We start from the raw sequence: 26,368 nt of genomic DNA on the forward strand, positions 1-26,368 counted from the left end.
GGGAATTTGTTAGAAATGCCAATTCTTAGTCCCACTTCAGACCTACTAATTTGGAAAGTCTAGAGCTGGGGACCAGCAACCTTTGTTTAATGAGCCCTCCAGGTGATTCTGATGCTGCTGGTTGAGAAACACCGCTTTAGTCAGTGAAGATTTTAGTTTAGAAATTAATTGAGAATGTGGAGATTGAATTGGAACTAAAGCCAGAGAGAATTGATGACCCATCAGATGAGGGGAATGAGGAAGAGAGAGAAAGGAGCCACTCTTGTGTTCTAATTCCTAGTTCAGGGAGGAGAAAGAAAATAGGAGGATTTAGATTCAAATGACCTTTGCGTCATTTAACATGGAATATTTGTTGAATAACTGTTAAGTGCAGGCTGTACCGGGGATGCATAGACAATGGGACGCAGCGTGTGGCAGATGGATGTAAATCAGGAAGACCTTCCAGAAGTGTCATGGATTATGCCTCATGACCAGAAGTGACCATGAGAATGCTTCCTATGGAGTCAGCAGTGTGTATAAACTTCTAGAGCCAGTAAAGACTGCCCGGCATGTCAGTTTTGAAACAATATTCTAGCAATGCTGTGGAGAATAGATTGGCATGGACAAGAGTAGACATTGCTCCATTAAGATGCTATTCCAGTCATTCAAGTTAGAAATAGGGCCTGAGCTAGGACCATAACAATGGAAGCTCGAAGTTTCCAATGGAAACTGAAAGAAGAAAGTTGAAGACAGGCCTTGGCCACCACGTGTGTAGGGGGCATTAAAGGAGGGGGAATTGAAGAATGGACTTCCATGATTTGGGCTTGTGCCCTTTGACAGATAGAAGGGCATGTCACTCACTGAGGTGGGGAAGAAAAAGGAAGAGCAGGAGTGGAGGAAAGAAGCTGAGTGTTCGAGACGTGGCTCTTTAGATGGTCTGTGGAACATCCAAGTGTAAATGCCCAGGGAACAGGTCTAGAGCTCAGGAATGTTTGGGGCTCCTCAACCATGAACGAGGACAGTGTGGTAACTCTGGGGTAGCAGAGGCTTCGAGAGGTGGAACTTACATTATGGTAAACTACTCCTCCACCCAGATGGACATGACATTATCTTTAAGGAATGTTTGAAAAAGTATGGATAATCCGAACATTTTGATTTTAGTTGGAATCTTTCCTGCTATATTAAACAAGTCTTTCAAAATAAAAGTTCCATCATTGAGAATTCCAGGTGGTATCTTGATTGGCAGGAATTTAGGGCTATAGTCACCTGTTATTTTCTGTCTCAAAGTTACAGGTAAAAGCTTGTGATCCTAGATATTAGAGTGAATTAGGACCCTCAGATAGCTTCCAGCGACACAAATGATATTTACCTTTAGAGATACTCATTAATTCCCTCTAGTCTAATTTTTTTAAAGGGGGAGAGAGTATCTCCTAGATTAAAAATTAGAGACTGGAGTTCAGGTTGGCATTTCACTGCTTTTTAGCTGTGTAACTTGATTGGGACACTTAACTTCCTCAAAAGACAATATCTGTCTGTAAAATGGGAATAGTTATCCTAGCCTACTTCATATTCTTAAATTTTTTATTAATTTTTTTATTACCAGTGTATAGTTGACATATAATGCTATATTGGTTTCAGATGCACAATGTAGTGATTCAGCAATTCCATACATTGAGCAAAGCTCACCATAAGTGTAGTTACTGTATGTCGCCATACAATGTTGTTATAATATGATTGACCATATTCCATATGCTCTACTTTTCATCTCTATGTCTTACTAATTTTATAACTGGAAGTTTGTGCTTAATCCCCTTCACCTATTACCCCCTACTCCATATACTTTGTTGCACAGAAATACAATAATTGAAAAGAAAATACCTAAAATACTTACAATGTAAGAGATACATAAAAATTAGTTAATGAAATATACTTTGAGAAACTACTATGTTGCAGGGAGTGGTATGAGGTGCTAGGAATAGAAAAGATACAAAAAACTTAAATCTCTGTAGTCCTTGGTCTCGTGAGGGAGAAAGACAAAGACACTCAGATACATCCTTATGAAGCAGTAAAATTCAAGGTAGAGTGTACTATGGAGGTACCTAGGAGGTCTGCCTAATCAGGGAGATTTTTTTTTTTAAATAAAGATTTTATTTATTTATTTGACAGAGAGAGAGAGGTCACAAGTAGGCAGAGAGGCAGGCAGAGGGAGGGAGAAGCAGGCTCCCCACTGAGCAGAGAGCCCGATATGGGGCTCGATCCCAGGACCCTGAGATCATGACCTGAGCTGAAGGCAGAGGCTTAACCCACTGAGCCATCCAGGTGCCCTGACCAGGGAGATTTATGATGGGAGGCAATATCTGAGCTCTCGTAAAAGGTGCACAGATATTAGCTATTAGAAAAAGGTTGGGTAGAAGGAAGGTGAGGATTTCAGCTACGAGACTAACTTTGTAGGGAGGGTATGTATGCGGGAGACTATGTGTGTATTGAGGACTACTATAAATAACAATTTGATGTTGTTGAAGCAGAGGGGCATGGAACTCTTTTTTGACTCTGCTTCCTGGGATCAGGAGGGGAATACTAAGCAAGTTCTTAGGGACTTCTACTCCTGTGATAAAGTTCTAGAAGATACCTCAGTCTCATTGGTCATATGCCAGGCTTCCCCTGGCGATAGGGAAACTCGGGGCAATGTCTGCAGATGGAGACATAGTCAAGGCCTATGCCCTGTATCTGAGAATATACAAGTAATCCATTCCTCACCACACAAGGTTTTGCTGTAAATTTTACTCCCAAATACAAACAGGATATATAGGTAATTCCCAAGCACAACAGGCTGAACTAATTGGACTTTAAATGGACAGAAGGTTAAGTTTGGCAGAAAGGATGAGGCCGTTTTCCTTCAGAAAAGGAAGCATCTCTGTATTGCTATGAAAAAACACACACAGGTATCTATAAAGCGTCACCAAAAGCGTCATTTCATTGACAAATGAAAACAAATATATCACTATTTAAACTATTGTTTGATTAAAGATCAAATTTGATTCTCTAAATTAAGTAAGCAGTAAGATACACTGAATGATTTTAACCACCTGAGAAGGGATATAACCACCCTGGATTTTACTGCTGCAAGGTGATCATCCTCACTTTCTGTTGAGACCGTGCCAGTAATACAGCTTCTGCAGGTAGAGGAACATAGATGCCTACTCATACTCTTTCCTTCACACAGAATGACCATTTTGAATTTGTGCTCAGTGGGTGTTTTGGGAATATTGCTACATAAAATGTCTTCTTTTTGGTACAACCCAGCCATAAAATGGAGTACTATCTATTTGTGCTAACATTGGTAATGCACTCACAGACCAATCACTAGGCAACTCAAAGAAACTTTATTTACACCATGAATTTCTACTTTCTTCCTCTGACTCTTGTCCTGTCTCAATCTAATGAAAAGCGGATCGGTGTGCATTCTGTGGTTTGTTTGTTTGTTTTTTTGTTTTTGCTCCATCTTTTATACTCTGATGTTATTAAATACTCAGATCACAATACAACATGCAGTCAAAAGGAGCAAGAAGTGCATGGCTTCCTTCTGGGTGACTGATATTCTGGGTATTATACAATTATTAGAATAGGTCTTCCTGGGCTAAAAAAAAAATCTCACCGGTAGAAATGTACTCATTGGAGTCGTGATATTATACCCTTTTAATGTGCAAATACATTAAGCTAATTTTAGACCTGGACAGTCTTCCACTTCAGTGATCTAATGCCATCCGTGCCAGGATCCAGCAAAGGGCAAACCAGAGAGGCAGAAGCGTACTTTCTGGGGAACTATTACTTCCATGTTAAAAATAAGTCAACTAAGAAAGATACATATTTGCATCTCCCTTCCATGTTAATTTTTGTACTGCTTTGGAGAGTTGATGAGGCCCACTGAAGAGGCAGAGAGATGCTAGCAGGGACAATTAGAGGGTACCAAAGACGGAGTTAATCTACCTCGTTGTAATGGGCAGAGCTTAACTCTTCTCGTTAAAATTTATTCCTTGATTCATTCCCCCCCATCTTCCTCACAAAGGATTTGAGTCAACTTACAAAAATATTTACAATAAATAAGATAAATATTTGACTGAAATAAGTTAAGCAAAAGTAAAATGTGTGTAAGAAAACAAACAAATGCATATTCTCTGCATGTGTTCAAGAGGGGTTGTAATTTGGCTCTCAATTTTCCACTAAAGAAAAGAAAAAAAAGTCTCCTCCATCATAAAATTCATGGTGTCCTAAGATTAAAAATAATGTTTATCGAGGGAAGCACAGCTTGTTATGCCACTGAGACCTGAGGAGTTTCTCTGGTAGTTCTTTAAGAAGACAGGCTTCTGTGATACTGCATCTGTACAAGAGAAATGAAATTCCCAGGGCAATTTGTAAATGTAGGTTGAAGAAATGATGTCAAAGCATAATTCAGTAAAAGCAGGTCTACAAGTAACTAAAACCCTGTAGTCTGAGCATAACACACTCTGGGCAGGTCAGCCTCAGTGATGGAGATCATTCTAGGTGGGCTCTCCATGTTAATTCTGCTGCCAGCCTATTGTTAGAGATTAAGTGGCAGAGAGTAATTTCCAGATTATTTACTTCTTCCCCGAACCCTAGGAGTAAATATTCTTTATTGCGTACTAAATCTTTGAGAACCAGTGAGGCCTAGGGTGGGGTAGTCCTTTGACAAAAGGGTAAGCTGCCCAGTTCACCCCACTCTGCCAACAGCATGTGTAGATCTAGTCCCCTCTAACACACAGAGGATAACATGGGAAGATTTATTCTTTTCTTCTCTTTAAATGACATCATCTCTTGCTTTGTAGTGTCCCTCCATTTGTGTCTGAATCACTACCAATTCTAAATTCTTCAGAATGTTTCCAGCTCTTTGGCTAGAACTTAGTCCAGTGTATTTATCTGGGAATTCAGATAAGGGTCTGACTTCCTGACAGCCTCACAGAAGCCTCCAAATACATCCAGAAGTCTACAGTGATATTTCTAATTGATATTTTCTAAACTCGGAGGTTAGAATCTTCTTCTGCCCCATGGCTTTTGTCACAGTAACCACTGTTTATGGACAGGCCACCCGTGAGTCCATGAGAAAGTGGGGCCAGTCATTAACAAATTTGTAGGGTTGATTTTCTTTTTCTCAGGCATTTTCACATGTATGTGGGCATATATGAGAGTTGAGAAAATTACTGCGGGAAAGAACTCCATATTCCTTTTTATTTATTAATGGCAAAGGCCGGCTGCTTTTCTCTTGAGGAAGTTGCTCATGAATTTTCATTCAAAATAGTAAATTAGTGTCCACACTTTAATATGTTTAGAGTGGAAAGGGATTCTACATGCAACTGTGCATATCAGATTCCATGTCTAGAAAGCTAAATTTTATTCTTTAATGATATTATGAGTGGGGCAGGTGCCCCTATTCCATCTCCCTTCTGTGATTACATGCCACATGGAGTAAAGGGTGACGGGAAATTTGGATCTGTGATTAGTATTTTACTTCAGTAAAATTCTTAAACCATATTTGTACAAGATTTTGTTACCACTCCCTTTAGTGTCTTTTTTGAAAAACAGAGGCAAACTTCCTTGAGCAAATAATGTTAACAGTGAACACTTAGTGAATATTTGGGGAAAGAATCAATATGCTAAAGAAGCTAGGAAAATTGGATCATTTAATAGAAGTCCCACTATAGAGAAGCTGGTATTTCAGAAATCAGTCCTGTGTTTTTGGATGTGTTTGTGTGAAATGAACCATTAAGCATATGAAAGATGGAATCTTAAATTTAGCTCCCAAATATATATGACTCAGACTTAGTAGAAAAACTGCCAGGACTTTTTAGTGTTATCTTTTCTTCAACCAATAATTGCTCTATTTTGATGATTTCTTCATTTGATTGTCTGTTTTAATCAAAATTCCTCAGTGGGCCAAGCTGAAACCTCATATATTCACACACACCTTCCATTGATTTCACTTGGGTGAAACTTTATCTTTTAAGCAAAGTTTAAGTTGAAATGTTGAGTTAATGATGCTCACTTTAAATACCAAAGGCTGAATGCATTTATGTATTCAAACACTTAGCTAGTCAAACATAACTCCCATCAGGGTTTAGAGGAAGGATTATTTCTTAAACTATGCTAGCCTTACAAATAATGTATTGCTTCCAATCTGCAGAAAAAGTGATACTGAATGAGCTTGTTAGTATTTTATTTCTGCGGTGAAAAGCCCTGGAATCTTTTTGTAGCCTTGAAAAAGCAGAGTAAAATGGCAGACAGGATGTTGGGAATTTTTTTTGTCGATTACCCAGACTAGTTAACCCAAACTTAGATATAAACATTAAAGAAAAATTTGCACATTTATTTCTCCATAGTCTTGTCTCCATCTCTGTTAAATTCTTTGTGAGTTAAACATGTTCATAATTCTGCACTTATCTAATGAAAACGGACTTTGAGTTAGAAGGCTGTTTCTCCTCATCACATGCATAAGCTTACAACCTCCTAAAATGGGAATATTACACCTGCAACAGAGTGTCCAACTCTTTTATTGTGAACCCATTTCAGGTCAAGTGTATGGCAATTTAAAGGAGAAATATCCAAAAGAATACCATTTTGGTGATGTGTTTGCTTTATAACACTTTCCTAGAATATTTATGAGTTTGCTTTGTAACATTTTCATAAAGAATATAACAGATTCATAGGCTACTGAAAAGTTATGCTTTGAGATCTTTTAACAGCAAATAGATTACATATTTGAGTGGAGGAATTAACACAAACCGAAACACGACAGAAAATTTTATGAGGAAAATCCCTCCAAAAGAGTAGTTCCCATGTTTATATCCCTTATAAGATTGTGAGCCACCTGCCACAATTTCAGCTGCCTCTCTCTCTCTTCTAAAAAGAGAGACTGGGACCTTGTCACCAAGAATTCAAGAAAAGAACCTCGTTCTGAATTCAATTGATAGAATCAGCATATTCCTCAAAGGGATATAAAACTGTTAACTAGTTCTGTGCTACCCTTGATAAATTCACTCATCTATGATCCTCTCTGTTTTCCTGTATAGTACCTGGCACTTTGCCTGGAAGACACCGTCTTTCACAAAATTACTTGAAAAACACTTCACACACCTTTGCAGGTAACATAAACATAAGAAAGTAAGCTACTTTCTTACCTAAGAATTTTCCTGAAATAATGAGCACACTTAATTGCATTCATTTCAGAAGCTTTTGAAGAATCAAGAAAGAAATTCTAGTAATTTGTTTATGATTTGCTACAAAGTTACATATTTGATTTCACTAAATTTGGAAAGTTCTGAGGTCTTTTCTAAGCTGGGAATTAACACACGGCCAAGAATCTGAAATTAGGCACAAATGCTTAAAAGAAATGTTTTTGTCTTCATTATTAGGACCTTACGAGAATTGTTGTTTGGAAAACACTACTGTCGATTCTATGCTAATGAAGCAAAATATGAAACCAAAGCATTTACTGTAGCTAACAAAACTCAAGCCTACATATTCTCAGCTAAAATGAAAACAGACTAGACTGAAGAAAGGGGGAGTATCTGTGTTAGGTTCATTTGCCTCTTGTGGGTCTTCTGTGTAGACTCCCTGAGAAGAAAGTTGAGGTACATTTAACTGAAAGAAATGGGGTTTTGTTCCAAGCCCCTTGCTAAAGGGAATCAGAAAGCTCCATAGATAGAAAGGTATGGTAAAGAGCCAGTGAAAAGATGTCATGGTTCTGAGTATTTTACCATGTAATTTATGTTTGGTTTATTTCAGTCTCGTTAATTTTCAGTGTAGAAAAGGGGAAGATGTAGGAGGAATGGAGAGGGGAGAGCTCACCTAAATTGAGAAGCTACTGCACATAATCTGTAAGTAAGAAATGCCTACCATTATCATGGACTTGAAGGCAAAACCTCACCTTCAGAAGAAGGGACCAAGCCTGTCTGTGGCACTGGTTGTGCTGGTATTGGCATCGGGGGAGGAGATCCTATTGTCTCTGCCACATGCTGCTCTTCTGACGTCACTCTTGCCCAACTAAAGGTTTGTGGCTTCAGTGTCTACCTTCACTCATCATCGTTCACCAGGTGCTATGCTGAGCACTAGACATGGAAGATAAATTCATTTCTTACCCTTGAATTGTTTGGTCCTAATCAAAATTTCTTTTCTTCATGCACATATGAAAGAGAAAACAGGCCCCTTTATTCTCCTCGCTGACTGATAGTTTTTATGAGACATCCTAAGCACATCATTTCTTGGTGAACAAGGGAAAAGCTTGCTTCAAGATCAGAGTCCCAGCTCTTTAACACAATGCTTATAGCGTCCCCTAATAAATTAACATCATCATTGGGGAGCTACTCTTGGGGTAAATGCTGTTTTTCAGATTTATTTCTCTCCCTTCTTTTTTCTAAGATGACATCTGGGTTTACGTGACCTTGTGATTCTGAGGTGTGATGAGTTTCCCTGGGCTCACCAAGGCCCTTGGGTAGGGGCTGTCTGGTTTCATTTGAATGGATTTTGCCCTAAGTATTCCAAAGTTGATCTACAGAGGCCTGTGGCTGTGTTGTTATCTCTTGGCTTGGTCAGGAGGTATTTCTGCTGACTAAGCCTCATCTCAACCCCCACTCACCCCGCCAACTCTCTGAGGTCTGGCTTCAGAGGCCCCCCGCCTCTCCTTGGGGTCAGTGTGCCTTTGTTGCCATGGCAGCACCTCTGTCAGATTCACCAGGTGAACTCCTAGAAACCTCTTGGGGGGGTGGGGGGAGGGTCGGGTGGGGAGTGAGAGAACAGTGTTCTCATCGAGAGGATAAAAGAACAGGTAGCAAGGGGAGTCCTGACCAAAGTTCTCTCTGATTGTAGTGTTCCCACTCCAGGTGATGATGAAGTCTCTTCCCAGACTTCCAAGCAGGCAAAGGATCTGACATCTTGGTGCTTTTGACTTTCCTTTCAACCTGTCTCACATACCTCCCCTCCAGGTCTTAGTCCAAGATAGGGAAGGATCCACATCTTAGCAGGAGCCCTTCTTGCCTTTATTTCTGTCTTATTTAACTCCACTGATACGGAAAGGGTGAGCTTTTCCCTTTATTTCTCCTTTGCTATTTTTACTATTCCCCAGAATCATACTTCCTTAATTTGGGGGGTGACATTTCCCTTTTTTAAAAAAATTTATTTATTTATTTGACAGAGAGATAGAGAGAGCCAGAGACTACAAGCAGGAGGAATGGCAGAGGGAGAGGAGAAGCAGGCTCCCCACTGAGCATGGGCACAACATGGGGGTCCATGCCAGGACCCTGGGATCATGACCAGAGCTGCAGGCAGACTGACTCGGTCACCCAGGTGCACACCCATCCACCCCCGACTTTCTTTGGTCTTTATGGCTAAAATGTGGGAGGGTGCAAGGAGAGAGAAATGATGACTGTAGTTCAGGTAGTATTTCTAAATGATTGTCCCTGTCCTATGAGCAAATCCTTGTTAGTCATTCCTTATTAGTCGCTCAGAGTTAATAAATAAAGCTTGGCGGTTTGTCCCTGTTACAGTGGTTTTGTTTGTTTTTTTGTATTTTGAAATGGGATACTAGTTCAGATTTCTCGTGTTTGCTGGAATTCCTTGCTATTCAAAGTGAGGCCTGAATGCAGAATATCAGGCCCCACCCTAAAATTACTGAATCGGGACCTGCATTTCAACAAAATCCTCATCTCTGTCTTGTGCACATTAAATCTGAGAAACCCTGGTCTAGGCCACCAGAACCTTGCTGAAGCTTTTGGTCACATCACCGGTGCCCAACATCAGCATTCAGTTAAACGTCAATTCTACGTGTCAGCCAATGACGATCCTTGCCCCTGGATGCTTATGGTCTTCATCAGTAATCTTTGTAATTATGGTAAGATAATTAAAATAAAATAAACTGTTGTAGATCTAGTCTCCTTGGCCACCAGACACACCTTCATTTTTCGTTGACAGATCGATTAAGATTAAATTGTAAATTATGAAAAGTGGATGTTAATTTTTGTGGAAAGCAGCCATTTAATGTATAGAGACAGGAACAAGGTAGTAATAAGATACTCACTTGATAATCCAGATTCCTACTTGAGCCCGCTGCTTTGCTGGCCCTGATAGGGTTTTGCTCTGTTACAGTTTGACAAGGATGTGGTTTCTTTTAGGGAGATGATTTTGGGGGGAAGGACAAAGTCATAGTTTTTCATCCTGCACTTTCATTTTCTGATCACAGTGTTTTAGAAGAATCTGGGCTTTACTTATTCACCAGGCTTTCAATAGAGAATCACATTAATCCTTTTAAGCTCCTTATTCTAATGATTTATTTTGTTGAAAACCATAGTGATCCTCCTTTGAATTTTAATGATTGCTGGCTATTCAAAGATTCATTGTTTTGACTTCCTGTCCTTACCTTTGTTTCCTACACGTCTGTGGGGAACACCTGTCTAATACTGGATCTGCCCCTGGTTCTCACCGGCTTACCAGAGTCACTCAAGCCTATCTCTGAGTGTTAAGCTGAAATGCTGGCTACTCATCCATGACAATAAATGTAGGATATATGTTTGCAGAGATAGGCAGATAGACAGCAGAGGGACAAATAAATGATTGAGTCATTTCCCGGGGAAAATGATATTTCAGATCAGATAATAAATTGTGATTGTTGTAGATAAATTAGTTGAATTAGTATTCTTAATCATAAATATATTTCGGATGCGACATCTATGAAAATCTAGTGGGCAAGAAAGAGGTTTGAATTTTGAGGGTGCTATTCTGACCCAAAATTCTGGACCCTGTTCCTTTCACAAGGCCCTGACCCTTCATTTCTCAGTCTGTTAAATATGGCAGCGCTCTCTTCCAAGGACATAGTAGTAGTCATTTTGTTCAAGTGCTGTAAATCCTCAAAAAGGGTTAGCGAATGGAAATAGTCTTGATACATCTCAGGTATGAGCCCTGGAATAACATGTTATGTTTTCAAAATCTAAGAAATGCTATGTCAGAGGCTTGAGTTTCTATTTTGCCCACCGCATAACCACACCGAGAATTTTTCCCTTCTCTTTTCACAGGTATCACCTAGGAACATCATGGGTTTTCAAGAATATATTATTCTAATATGAGATTTTAACAACTACACTGTATTTATGCATAATACATTTTGTGCCTTATCTTCAGGCTTCTGGACTTTGATTCGGAATATCAGGAGCTCTGGGATTGGCTGATTGACATGGAGTCCCTCGTGATGGACAGCCACGACCTGATGATGTCAGAGGAGCAGCAGCAGCATCTTTACAAGGTTAGAGCTACCCTTCTTGCCTTTACCTTGCTGTGGAAGATCTGATTAGCCTGACAAGTCTCTCTCTCTCTCAGGATATCTTTGCGTTCATTGTATGTATCATGGTGTCTATTAGAATTCCCTTCCCTGTCCCCAAACTCATTTCCATCCCTTGTGTGCTGACAGGCTGCACCGACATCATAATTGCAAGAAAGTTCCCTTTATCACATTCTATTTGGTGTAATTCTATAGAAGGACAAAGATTTATCTCCAAGATGAATAGCAATAAATGAAACCGCATTAATAAATAGACTGAAACAAAATGAAGGATAAATGGACTGGTAACATTTAACAAAATGTGTTTTCATTGGAGCACTCAGGTGGATTCTATCCACCTCTCAGATCTTTCCAGAGAAAAAAAGAAATTTGCCTCCAGTTTGACTTGCTACTTCCAGGGTACAGGGATCGTTCAATTTAATGTTTATTAGTGATACACAGAGCAGACGTTGTCATATCAACTCAATACATTTGCGTGTGATTTAAGAAAACTGGCTTGGAACTCATATATTGATTGCAGGCAATCCATCTCATAACTATCTATATTGCTTTTCCATGTCTGCTAATTCACCCTTAGCTTAATATGTTTTACCAATTCTACTTAAATAGTCTTAGAAGTTCTTACAAAACAGCTATGTGATCTTGACTGAAAAAATGGTTGCAAGATTCACAGTGTCTGCAAAAGCTGTCGGGGAGGGTAGAGGGACTTTCCACTGAAATATCAGATTGCAGTAAATCTTCCTCATTTAGGCAATTTTTATTGGAGTAATTCTGACAGTTGTCATCCTTGAATTGCTTTGAGCATATGGCATATTTCAAAGAGCAGATTGTGAATCATAAAAAATAAAATTAATAACTAACCACAGAATCAGCAACAGTATAATGACAAGAAACAACTACCCTCTAGCTTTTAAAAATTTCTTGTAGAATAAGAAGTACATTCAAGGTCAAATAAAAGTTGTCTCCTTTCTTCCTCATTTTTTATCATTTTAAGTTACCTTTCCTAAATATGTTATTTTAACTTTCACCTTCTCTAAAGAGAGAACTTTATTTATACTTTTCAAGGGTCGGGTTGACTTTAATTAGTGTCCCCTGAGAATCATCTTGGTTAAGAGAAGATATAGGCTCCCCAAGGAGTCAGCAAATGGTGATATTTTATTCCTGAAAGAATTCTATCCAACATTAATCGAGTTTGTTGACTACTAGCTATTTCCTGTATGGGTAGCCATCCGCATTAACAACAAAACTACCCAGTATATCTTCTAGCATAACATGTCTGGAATAACAGTCTTCAGCTAATGTAAACAAAGCAAGGTGCGTTCACATTTCATGTCAGGATCAAGATTTATGTATGAAAAATGCCCATTAATCTTTTCAATTTATTGATAGAAAAATAATAGTTTCATTCCTAATAAGCATTAAAAATTGAACCAAACAGGAAAAAATAATACAAAAGTTAACTAACCATAAGCCATTATCTCAGATGTTATTGCACTCATGATGCCAAATAAGATTTCTTTTCTTCTTGATGCATTTTGCATTTTGCACATAAACCACAATTTTTTTTCAATAGTAGTGCTATTCTTTGTCAAAATCACATCCATATAATTTACATCACAATTAATAGGAAATCAGTCTTTTTTTTCTTGTGGTTTCCTTATAAGTGCTCTGCCTGAGAATTCCCATTCTGGTATATTGAAGGCCATTATTCCACCCACTCATACTCTTGGATTATAGCATTTTCCCAAACATTTTCCATACTGGGATTCTTTATTTGTGACTCACATCCTGTCATCATCTTTCTGCTCTGAAGTGTTAATGCAGCTAAGTTCATGAGACTGGCCCTAACTTTGCATTTGGCTTATAAGCAAAATTAAAGATTGAGGTATACACCAAGGGCAAATGCTACAGGTCTGTAGAGTCTTCCTTTACACAAGTCCCCACATTATTCCAGAGGTTTAGGAACCTCCAGAGCAATCTGAGGATATTGAGTAAGGAGTCATTGAGAACTTAGGGTGGGTCCTGAATTAGAAAAATTGATGGAGGAAAATTAATTTCAGGTCTTCATCTAGAATCCTCAGGGATTCTCAGGTTAGGTCAACATTTTCCATGTCCCATTCCTCTGTTCCAGTGTAGTGTGCCTTTTCAGAAATCAACTGAACTGATGACCTGGGGGAGGAGGGTTTTGAGCCTATGGATCACAGAGACCCCAGAGTAATAGCGCTGCTCAGTTGGTCCCCAGGCCTTCCTCTGCTTTCAATACCATTTGAGACTTTAATCTTTAAATTTGTTGTCCCTGAAAGATACCAGTGCTCTATCAGCATTTTTCATCAAGGGCACCACTGACATCTGGGACAAAGCCTTTTTTTTTCTGGTCAGTGGGACTTGCCCTTCCCCTGTGGGGCATTTACTATTCACATTCCCTAGTGTTCAAGACCATTCAACAGGATGCCCAACCTATATCACGGCACTCCAGTCCAGCTCAACCTACGTACCTCATCATCCTTTCTTAAAATGCTTCTGTAACACTAAGAAAAATGCCTTGCTCTTGGATTTTATACATTGTTAAGCAAAACACCTTACATAGCTGATACTGAATTAACAGTCGTTGAGTTCAAAAGTCAAGGATGAGTGCTCACTTCGTTCGGCAGCACATATACCAAAAAATTAAGGGTGAGAATGAAGTTCATGATTGCTGATATTATCATAAAGAATGAAGGTGAAACCTTTCAGAGAGACCTTCACCTGAGTGATGGTAAAATCCGAGGGGCCATAGACCAAGCATGATTGTTGTTATGGTAGAATTCAAAACCTTTTCTCTCCTCTCCTTGGGGGGCTCTCTGTATTTCATCACTCAGCTCCTTTCCTGGAGTAGGTAGTCATGCTCAGATCCCGACTCACGACATGTACTACACAGACTTAGGTTGATTCCCCAAAGTCCTCATTTGGAAATGTTGGTTTAGAGAAAGCCTACTAAGATGGTAGTCAACAAGAGTGAAGAGTTTTTTAGCCTTTTCCACATCAGGCACTACTTGCCTGACTTTCCCTGTTTATTTTATGCTCTAGTCTCTGCGAGAAAATCGTCTGTCCTTAACCCCTAGATATGTAACTCCAGATAAATACCTTCGACTATTCATTCAGCAGAGCTCCTGGGCTGGGCACCTGTTGTGATATGTTGGTTACCCCAAGCCAGCAAAATACCATAGGGACTTCTTAAAGGAAAAGAATTAGATTTAACAGGCAAAGAATACATTGACACCACCTGACGTAATTTAGAATCTTAGCATTACGAAGGACAACAAAGTAGAATTTTCTGTTTAAACCATTTCTTGTTATTTTCTGGTCATTAGAAATTTAAGACCATTTTCTTTCTAATTAACTTTCAACAGCAGGGTCTTAAGAGCAACGTGATTCTTATTTAAAAATGACCACTCCCTCAAAAATATTTTCTTCCTTGTTTTGAGACAGTGAGCCATCCTGCCAGTGTCTCCCGTCTTTGTCTGGCCCACTTGCTCAACCTCTGAGCGGGGACCTTCTATAGCTCTTTTCTAATAAACACTGGCAGTATTGTCAGCCTAGAAAACACAAAAGTAGTTCTTTCTTGTTTTTTCTTCCTCAATCTGAGAATCACCTCCAAGGAGAATTTGCTCTCACTCTCTCACTTTCTTTTTCTTCATTCCTCCTACCTTCCTAAGTAGGACAATTTAATTTGTCAAAAGTAACCACCGTGATTTTGAAAGTTCAGCTCCTATTTGGACTGGAGTTACGAAGCCGGAATTCATAATCACGGGGAGCTGTCACTCTGCCGGTCTGCATGTGCATTAACTATTAATGGAGAAATATTTAAAACCCACTTGCAAAGGAAAAGCTCCATTTTTTTCATTTCTACAGATCAAAGGTGGCATTATTCTTGGGCTCAGGGAAGCTCAAGACATCTCCTCCCCCATCCTGTGAATTTTATAGACTGAGTGACCTAGAAGCATCATCGAGATCCGAGAGGCTGGAGCTCAGGCTGCTGCTTGTTGCTGTCCTGCCCTCGGTGGCAGACACAGCTGACTCGGGAGTGCTGTGAGGCTGTGCCCGGTCAGGGGCTCCTTCCCTGGCCACAGAGCACTGCCCATTCTCTGCCACCTACAAAGCCCAGATAACAGAGCCCTTAGTGAGCCTGGATTGGTATGGGCTTCCAGAGTCCAAGGGTTAATTTCAAGGGCCACATTCAAAAGTTGCCTTCTGGCAATTATTGTTATACTTGAACAAGAACTGTTTTCAGAGAGTAGGAAGCTCACGAAAGCACCGCATTTATAGATTTGTTCCTTGATAGGATGGCTTAGCTGCTCCTCATCAACAAAGTATTAGCCTATATGATTTCTAAGGGACTAAAATAATGCTTACAGCTGAAAGATTATGTAACATTAGTACCCATTTTAACTAAGGGCTTTATACTTTCAAGGAATTTACACAAGAGATTTTATATTTCATTTTGAGTGCAGTTACTCTCATATAGTTCTGCTTTTATGGGAAAAATGCAAGTGTCCTCTATCTTTCTCTGTTGGTATAAGTATTAAACAAATATGTCTGCTGCGTAAATGGAAAAGGGCTGCCCATTTTGCATAATCTAGTGCTCACTAAACAGACTGATTAGATTTTTTAACTCTGCTCTGGATTTGAGGTTGCTTATAAGAATTCACAGGAAACCCTTAAAAATATTTTTAACACATAAATATAAATCAGAACTGGGGAAAATAAACATAGACCAGTCTCTTTCAGTGAGAAGAGTTAATATATAGGCATATAGACTGTATGGTCCTATGCACTTACTAAAGATACTAAAATTTCATGTTGGGTTTCCTGGTAGTAAAAGCAAAGAGGGAAATGTGCTTAATTGCAAAATTTACATTTTCCATGAGAAAAAAAAAATTACACTTCCTTTGAAGAAATTAAGTTTACTTTGATACTTAGATATGAAAATACTTTCTGTTAGGAATTTTTTTTTAATGTAAGGGATTAGAATGGCATGGTAGTGAAATGTTTAACCACAATATTTCTTATAAGTAAGTTTCTAAACGTAATACTTTTAACAAGTGAATTGTTTTTGTCTAACTCTGTTGCCAGATAACATTTACAGACTTTGAACACAGCTCTCAACCACAGGTGGTTCCTTTCAATGATAGTTTGGCCAGGTGAGATTAATAAGAGAAGACATCAATATTACATACTTGAAAAGAAGGTAGGGGCACCTGGGTGGCTCAGTGGGTTAACCCTCTGCCTTCGGCTCAGGTCATGATCTCAGGGTCCCGGGATTGAGCCCCGCATCAGGCTCTCTGTTCAATGGGCAGCCTGCTTCTCCCTCTCTCTTTGCCTGCCTCGCTGCCTACTTGTGATTTCTCTCTCTGTCAAATAAATAAATAAGATCTTTAAAATAAAAAAAAAAGAAAAGAAGAGGGTATTAGGAAAGTGAGGGAGAACTATAACCTTGAAGAGAAAGAAAAAGTTGAAATTAGTTAATATACAACTAACCAAACAAAAATGAGTAATCTAAAACAAAACAAAAAAGAGTAAACTAAGATCATGGGTGGATGAACAAATAAGAAAATTCTAAAAAAAAAAAAAATCCAAACAAATAAAAAGAGAACTAAACACTGAAAGAACTGTTTTAGGGGGGAAAAAAGATAAGAGAAAGAGATACATTTTAAAGGAGAAAATTGTCACTTTTAGAGAATTCGGGTGTGTATTAAAAGATAAGCGTTATAACTTTTTAAAAGAAATGAGTATGGAGTAGGATTAGAAATTCTGGGGAATATGAAGCACAGTGTAAAAAGAAAAATGGGGCATAGTTGACTTGTTATTTTATAACTATTGATGCCAAAATGATGTTGTCACGGCTATGAACCATCACAGAAAACAGATTAATCCTGCTACCCCTGTATTCTATAAATGCACAAATTTCAACCCTCTGCAACAGTTCACTTTTGTTTTGTTCTGTACCAGATTGATCAAAATAATTTCAGCTGTAGTCCGATCCCTTTATGACTGAACGTAAGCTCCTAAAAATGTAATACTAGGGTGGTTCATAGTCCAGGTTGTAGTAGCTGGGCTTAAAATAGAAGAAAATCCATTACCTTTTTTAAAAAAAGAATTTTTACATGTTGGTGTACAGAACAGAAGTATGTGTCAAAAAATTATATTCTGGGGGTGCCTGGGTGGCTCAGTCGGTTAAGCATCTGACTTGTTTTCCGCTCAAGTCATGATCTCAGGGTCCCGGGATTGAGCCCCTTATCTGGCCCCACGCTCAGCAGAGAGTCTACTTGAGGCTTCTCTCCCGCTCCCTCCCCTCCCACCACTGATGTTTTCTCTGTCTCTGTCTCTCTCTCTTAAATAAATAAATCTTTTAAGAAAATTAAATTCTGTTAATTAGGCCTTAGGTTGGAATTTCAGTACCAAAATGAAGCAAATTACTAGTTATTGAAGCAGTCAAGGTAAAAATGTACCAGATATATCAGGCACAAGAACCTAATGATAATTTTTTACCTCTTTCTCAGTAGATTAATTGTAGAGCTTAATTGTATGTTAGATTAAAACTCCATTAAGATAAGAAGAATATGCTTAAAATCATTATAATATTTCAAATAACATTATCTAATCATTTTAAAAGTGATCAGAATAGGAAAATCGAGGCTGCCTCCACTGCTCTGTAGAAAGGAATTTGTTGTTCTGTGTTTATTAAAGCTACAAAGTCCTAGATAACTGTCATCTTAATGTGAGCTTTGGTGAATCTGGGTTTGCTATGAAGACAACTGTAGATCTTTTTCTTTTCTTTCTTGAGAGAGGACAAAACTCATCCTGAAAGTGCTTAGAAGAAAAAATAGAAGGATGTGCTTTCTGAACAATATAGGAAATGCTGTTTTTGCTGGCGCTTATAATTCCTATTTGAATCACTTTTTTAAGAGGGGAAAAAGAAAAAAAAAGAAGGATGTTAAGAGAATAGTATGCCAAGAAATAGTTGGCTCTGTGTGCAGAGGGGCAAGGAAGGGAAGGGCCGCCAGCAGTTTTTGTCTCTGGTGGGTGAGCTACTGTCCGGAAGGTGCGTTGGCTCTCGGGGCTGCCTCTGCTGTATTGTGCGGCTCCCTCTCTGCCTGGCCTGGCCTGCTCTGGCCTGGAGTGGATCAAACAAGCCGTGGGGAAAGTTCCCCTCATTTGCATCACTTCTAGACAGCCCTGTCGTACTCTTTGCTGACAGGAAATCACTGTCTTTGTCACCTTTTCTCAGGGCCCTCCTTTTGGCAGAGATGGGCCATGTGACCACGCTTAATCACAACAACAGGGCTGGCTCAGGACTCAATGACATGTTTTCCTCAGCACTTCAATAAATGGGGTAGAGGAGTCAGGAGGAAATGACTACATTAATTTTAAAGTGAAAAGATAATTAACACTTGAAGGACTAATGCTACAACCTATGGAATTATTATTCAAATTGAAGTTAATTTATCAAAAACTCGTGAAAACTATCTCCCCTAATGCAACTGTTTTAAAAAATAAACCTTGAATAGTAAGAGTGGGGCGTGTTGGAGGGAGAGTGGGAAGAAGGCGGGGAGAGAGGCGCTGTGGATGGAGAGGGAGAGAGAAAAGAGGGGAGAGAAAGAGGGAAATCATAGCAGGCATAAGCTGTGTTTGAAAAAGCAACTTAAATGGGCTGAAACTTCAACATTTGGGACTGAAGGCTGGAGCATGTAAAACGCTTACTTAGATGATATGAATAGGACACTGGCAAACAAAAGCAGCAGTGTGCTCCTAGAAAACTGTGCTTAAAGGAGTTTCCTTGGCAACAGAAATGCAGTTCCAAAAGTAGACAGAACTTTCCTCAGAAAACATACTATTAATAACAACCTTCCGGAACAACTTGGAACAATTTGACGACTTGGCAGTAATAATGCCAAGTGTTCTGCAAATTAATCTAACACATAACAGTTATGTTTCCCTTGCCCGTAATTCTGCTGGACCCCACCAAGAACTCCTTGCTTTTCGGTGGCCCAAATGCGAAAAATATTTCTAAATGTTGTCATGGAAAAAAGAAAACCCAAAGAAATGCTAGTGGTCAGCAGTGGCCAGTGATTGTGTTCAGCCTTTTGGAACCCACAAGAGAATTTAATGAGATGAGTTTATTCCAATTAAAGCCACTACATTTAGGATCTCATCCCAACAAAGATGCTTCCATGAACAAAACTCGTTCAAGGGTTAACAGCCTGAGAGTCGCTGCGATGTGAAGCACATCTTGAGGCCACTGGTTATATAAATGTAACACTTCACTAAATACGTGCTGGGTGTGATTTTGAAAAGCATCATCATTTCTTGTCAGCCCAGAGAATAAACTAATCTTGGATCTACTTGGCCAATGGGAATCATTTGAATTCTCCTGAAGGCAATACGTTTGCCAGCCAAGAAAGGTGTAGTATTCCCCTCTTCTGACCTTTCTTGAATCCTTGGATCTAAAGGTTAAAAGTAATCAATATCTCATTGCGCGGCTTGGTTTCAGGGTAATAAGTAATAACCATCATGTTAAAATCCAAATGATTACAGATAGCACTTAAATGAGTTGACCTGTTTGGGAGCTTTTATTAATTGCAATCAGGACAATCATTAGAGTTTGCTAATAAAATTTGGGCTTAAATTGCAAAAATTTCAGCCTTTAACTTTTGAAAAACGACTTTTTGTTAATTAGATGTGAATGTGCAGTGTTTCCTTCCTGTGTTAAGCTGAGAGATTTGGCTTTCACCCCACATGTTTGGAGATTTCTTTCTGGTTTTTATGACATGAATTAGAGGAACACTTAAGCTACTTATAAGAAAGGGTGCTTGTTAGATTCGCTGTCACCTTTGGCTGCAGATCTGCTCGATACAGTGTTAGGTTTCAGGTCAGTGAATTCATGGAAATGTCCCTCACCTACTTTTTAGCATTGCCTGTTTTTAAATTACTTATCTTTAATGGTTATATTCATATATGGGCTGATGTGCTTTGTAGCTAGAAAAAAACAAAACAAAACAACCTAGGATGTGTGATTAAACCTCACATGATATAACTGAGAGTTATTTATTTTGTTGGAAAAAAAAGGAATACCAAAGTTTAAAGATGAAAACCAAGTATTATCATTGACAAAAGGGTCTTGTTATAAAAAGGATAAATGTTAGGTTTAATGTTCCATGTAATTACATCAGGAAGGCACTGGTTGTCATAACTGTAACTGCCTGTATTGGGAAGGCATTGGTTATCCTAACTAGATCATCGCTACGACACAAAATCATGTAACTTACAACGTAAGTTATATCATAACATTACCAAGTGTGTAAGATATGTTGTTGAATCCAAATATTTTGTCCTTATGATTACTCTAGCTTTTACAATTTATTAGGATTTCATGCATCTATTCCTAAAACAGGAAGTTAGGGCTAGAAGGGTACCTAGATAGCATTTTGGTTATTTCAAAAAAAGTCCTGGTGGTCTTTTCAGCAGCACATATATTAAAATTAGAATGATAGAAGATTAGCGTGCCCCCTCTCCCCCCGCCAAGGATGACATGCACATTTGTGATGCACTCTATTTAAAAAAGAAAAGAAAAAGAAAAAAATGAAGTCCTGGTACCTGTTCAGAATAGTCTGGAAAACCCTGGGTGGGAAAAGCTCAATCATAGTACTTTTTCAGATAAATCCTTTAACCTCCTCTTTTCTTGTCCTTATCTCACTACCATGTCTAACTTTAGAAGGAGGTAGATTTGTGGTTGTCCAGGGGACATCACTTTTGGAGTATTAGAAATTCCCCAACCCAACTATTCCCATTACTAAATGTCCATACTGCCTTAAATCCCATCCTTAAGATTAATTTCTTTGAGATAAAAAGAATGCATTCTACTGGATGCAGATATTCTCAAGGGTCAGGAGAATAATACTGGCTTAAGTGCCAATGTTAACATTTCGTTTAAATGGAAGGGCACTAGGAAGGGAAGATGGAATCGGTAGAGAGAAGAAATCTAGAAAAGGGACCGAGGACAATTGTTATTTCACCATTTGATAAAAAGGGAATTGTGTGTGTGTGGGGGGGGGTTGGTTATGAGCTAGGAGTAGGATGGAAGGAGGAAAAAAAAAAAACTAAATTGGTCAAATCTTACTATTTGAGTGTTTTTATGCCCTATACACATGAGCTTGTTTAATGCTCTCACAATGGATGATTTCCCCCGTTTCATGGATATGAGCAAAAACAGAGAGGTTAAGTGACTAGCTTAAAATAACCAGTTTCTCAGGTTAGGCTAGGGCTTGCTGAGATTCTGAACAACCTCCAAATCTCAAAGGTTTAAAGTTACAAAGATTTATTTCTCACACATACTACTCATCCATCACGGGTTGGCTATGGGCTCTGCTTGGCACTGTTCTTACTCCAAAACTCACACTAATGAACTAATATTCTCTCAATGCGACAAAGGGAAAAGAGAGTTCTGGAGGGTCTCCCTCTTGACATTAAACCTTCTACCTAGAAGGGAAACATGTTACTTCCTCTCAGAATCATTGACCAGAACTACTCACACCGCCCCACCTAATTCCAGAGTTGATAGGGAAATGCATCCCTACTATGTGCCTGGAAGGCAGAAAACTAGAATAGTTGTTGAGCTTTTTCAGTAGCTACCACAAAAAATAAGTAAATAAGTCAGAGTTTGAGCCCAATCTGGTTGCCTTTAATGCCCACAATCTTTCACACACTACTTGCCTGCTCATTATTGCCTTATATCTTCTTCTTTACTATAGGGAAAATTCTTGCAAGTGCATTTTCCTCCCTCTGCATGAGCTTCTAGTGCCAGCGTGAAGGAAGTTCCTATATATTAAATGGCACATCAGCAGAGAAAACGTGATAGGCTTGGGTTTGCTCCTTAGCCAATCATCAGGCTGTTCTGTGAAAACCCTCAAACTTTCTTAAGCACCTCAGCACCCTAGGAGAATGTTGCCATGTGGAACAGGAACCCCCTATATTTTGTTAGATTCAGGAAAGCTAAGGCTGAAAATATTTATGTTTGTTGGGGGGGTGCACTAAAGGCAGCATTGCCCTAGAAAGATTCAACCTCATGGATCCTGTTATTGCCAAAGGGAGTCACTGAGGAAGGGTCCCCATGGAGAGATACTCTAGAGGAGTATCATTTGCAAAAAAACCATTTTCCAGTCTTGTCAAGGAGGCAGTTTCAGTTCTCAGAAACAAGGGCATTCCCAAGCATATTTTTTAATAATGTTGGCATTTGCGAAGCTCATACATTCTTAAACTAGGCACTTCTGCGACACTCTGTTCCTAATGAGGCACACTGGGGTAAGCTAAGAGGGAAGCAGTGGTCTTCCTGCTGAACCTTCATTCATTTACATAAGACACAAAACATAAACATATACACACTACCCACACGTGTGTGCGTGCACACACACATACACACACACACACACGCTCATTTTCTCTTGCTGAAGCCAGGAAAGAGTCAAGCAGGCTAATGCTTCTGGGGTTGATTCTAATTTTTCTTCCAAACTTCTTTAGACCACAGAGCCTTTCTCCAGAAGGACATCTATACACCCCTGTAACTCCTCTGAACTTACTATTTCAGCTGCTTTCCTAAGTAATTGATTCTATATGCTCATTGATAATGTCTTAAAGAAAATTTGTGATTCGTGGTATTTCCCTTGTTGTCTTATTGTATCCATTGAAAACTAGGAAGTTCGTGGAAAGGGTATATGCACACATGCACACACATTTATGTGTGTTGACACATATATACATGTATACAAAGTATTAACTCATCTAGTTAAAAAAATCATTCACAAGGATTGAATTTGGGTGAAACCAGATTCCTTGAACCAAGTATGCTGGTAGTCCCGAGACATTTAAATCACACATATGTAAATATATACACAAACTTCTTCATATATATGCTAAGCTTCAGTTTGGAGCTCATTTCTATGTTATAAGTCTTGGCATATTCAATTTTGCTACCTTCATTATAATAGTTTTACCCTGTCAGTATTCATAGGTGCCTCCCTAACAGAGCCTTCCTTGAGAATAATTTAGCCATGAGTACTTTGTTATAATTTAATGCATACTTTTTAATAGTGACGATAGGTTTGGACTTTGTGGACCAAATGTGAGAATGAATGATTATAATTTTTGTTAGACTCCACACTCCAGGAGGGCAAGGTTCGTGTCTGCATCATTTATTGCCGTATCTCCACTGCCTAGTGTCGTACCTGGCACATAATAGAAATGCAATAAATACATATTAAGAAACACTTTTCAAATAGATTTATTTAATAAGCTTTTAATTAAATCCTACTGATTGGAACTATGCTATCAATTCATTAGTTTTGCTAGAAAACAACCCTATTTTCATGCGGTGGTCATTCAGTCTGAAACCTCATGGCCTCTTATAGTATATAAAAACAAAACCGACAGTCTCTCTCCTTTAAAAACTGTACTGTTGAGTGAAGTTCTTAATACTCAGGGTACTCAGATTTGGCCAGGTTGGTGTTTGGGAGAAAAAGAGGGGGAAAGAAAGAGGGAGGGAGGGAGGAAGGGAAGGATCATGATGCCCATGTCTGAGACAAATGGTACAAAAATGTACAACTAATCACCATAATTTTGTTGCTAGTCTTCAACCTCTCAAACTGTATTATTTGGTCATGCATTCTTGATTATGTAGACAGTATAATTACTTAAACATATAAGTAATAACCTGTACCATAAGAATGTAAAACCTAAAAATAGAACAATAAATGCACGTGAACGTGGACTGTCATTAGACATGGTAGGAATATCAGCACATTTTTTTTTTCCTGTGCCATAGTTAATGTGACAGATTCTTGACATATTTGTTGTAGAAAATTAGGTTTGACTTCAGAGGAGTAGGTATGTCTAAAGAAGTGGTCATGAGGAAGGTGAGAAAAAGAATAAGAAGTAACCCAGGTCCGTCGTGATGAGGGTGGATAGATGGAGTCTAAAAAAGACGGACTCCTCTTTCCAAAGCTATAGCTGGCTAATTCAGAATATGCAACTTAAAAAAATTAAGGTTGACCACTGTAAGGTCAGGAGAAAGCTAAAATGTAATTTTGAAACTGTCTCCCACTCTTTCACTTAAAAAAAAGTTTGACACTGTTCATAGTTTTAAAAAATTATCTTCTCATATAGTCATTTAAATTTTTAACTTGGCCATTAATTGTGAGCTTCAATGATTTTATGCAATTAAGAAAAACCTAAAAGATGTACCATTTAAAATTAGAATTTGGTAAAGATTTGTGATGAATTCATCTCTTGCCCCTATTTTTGTCCTTGACATCCATTTGGGCTTACTGTCTTCCCATTGAACTTTGTCCTTCCTCCTCAGCTTTCCTCAACTGGGACATGTTGAGGTTTGAAAATATGTGTGAAGAACGTTTCTTTGTGTGATCTTTCTCTCTTCTTCCTCAATCTCTTCTGCCTGCTGATGCTAAAGATCCATCCCGTGAATCACTGGATTTCTTACAAGCCATGAACAAAAATCGTGTTCATTAAAACTTAAGTATAAATGCATCTCTAGAGTTGAGCTAATTGAATTCTTCTTCTGCAACATGGGAATATAGTAAAATAACTCAAAGTTGGCTAGCGTTTCATAATCCATGTTTTGATGATAGTTTAAGAGGCTCCGTCCGTCCAAGTTTGGGTTAGAAAAAGAGATGAAGTATGGAAACACTGTCAGAAGCCTTTTCTGTTTACACAAAGATCCAGGGATACCATGAGTAATGCCAGAAATCTCATGTGACAGCCAGCTCTTGTGGGATTTTTTGAGCTCACCAAGTTCAGGAAATAGACAGTTCCAGAAAGCTGATTGGAGTTCAAAGATTTTTTTTAAAAAATTAACTGAAGTGAATAATTGTGTTCTCTGTCCATTGTCCAGCACTGCTGCTGGGACCTGTGCTCTGCTCTCCCCGGGGCTAGGTAATATTGGGCACTCAATAAATACTTTCTGATTTAAATCGCCTGCTTAATGAGTGTTTTCTCCTGAATCTCCCAAAGTGAATCTCTTAGAGGTTTTGTACAGTTATTTATTTCCATGGGAAGTGAGAAATTTACCTGGAGTTTCAGGACTGCGAGTGACCTCATAAGGACCTTCATTTCATTTCCTCTCTTTCAAGGATTGTTTTTTATCCATTCAAGATAGGAGAGAATTTGTCCTCCATTAAAGATCTTTCCAGAGGGAATTCCACAGCCTCCCATTAAAATGTTTAACAACTCTCCCTGCCCTGAAAGTCTTCTTATATCTAGTGTAAATCCCTTCTGTTGTTAGGTTTAATTGTCAAATCGGCCAGAATCCATACTCGGTAATTAAACCTCTTCTTTCTGTTTTCTGTATAGTCACATTTCTCAAGCTTTTGCAGGTTTCTTTTCAAATTAAAAAATCTTTTAAAAGTCCTTTCTGTTGGTTTTGTCTATACTCTATCTAACTGAAACCACTTCTATCCTCTTTTGTAGGAGAAAATATGCTAATATTGAGGTAGTGATGGTAGGTCCATATATTTGAGTGGCTTTACCAAGCTCCATGGATTTCTCCATCAGGTTTTTCAACTCTCTCTTATTAACAGTTAATAAGATAGTTCATGGATGGTTTGGAAGAGGAATAATGCCTGTCTGAGATAGTATGACATATCGTATACCTAAAAAAAAAAAAAAAAAAAAAGTTTGAAAAGGAAAAGAAAATGATATAAAATGGGCTAAAAAATCTTTCCGTTTAGGGACAGAGCTGCTTCTTCTCCCAGTGGATGCGTAATATATTATTTATGTAAGAGTGAGCATCATGCTTTTGGCTCACATTCCATTTGGAGCATATACAGTATGACAGTTTCCTTGGCTTATTGTTGTATATATGGCTATCTATTTTTAATACATTGCTTTTGTCTTTTTTCATGCTTGCTTACATCTGTTGTTATGAAAACTGACATAAAGTTTTTAAACATAAAAGAAGTGATGGAGAAAGAGATGGTAGGAGACAAACAACATTTCAAAAGAATG

At 38.6% G+C, this 26,368-nt stretch overlaps 1 protein-coding gene across 1 annotated transcript in view; it reads left to right on the forward strand.

Annotated features, from left to right (window-relative positions):
- AKAP6 (A-kinase anchoring protein 6) overlaps window positions 1–26,368 on the forward strand; it is a 368,170-nt gene that overhangs the window by 233,353 nt on the left and 108,449 nt on the right. Inside the window, exon 9 of the mRNA XM_080809066.1 lies at window positions 11,161–11,281. Coding sequence (XP_080665192.1) covers window positions 11,161–11,281 — 121 coding nt within the window. The remainder of the gene's footprint in view (window positions 1–11,160; window positions 11,282–26,368) is intronic.

This window comes from Martes martes, assembly GCF_963455335.1.
Source record: "Martes martes genome assembly, chromosome: 7".
Classification (NCBI taxonomy): domain Eukaryota; kingdom Metazoa; phylum Chordata; class Mammalia; order Carnivora; family Mustelidae; genus Martes; species Martes martes.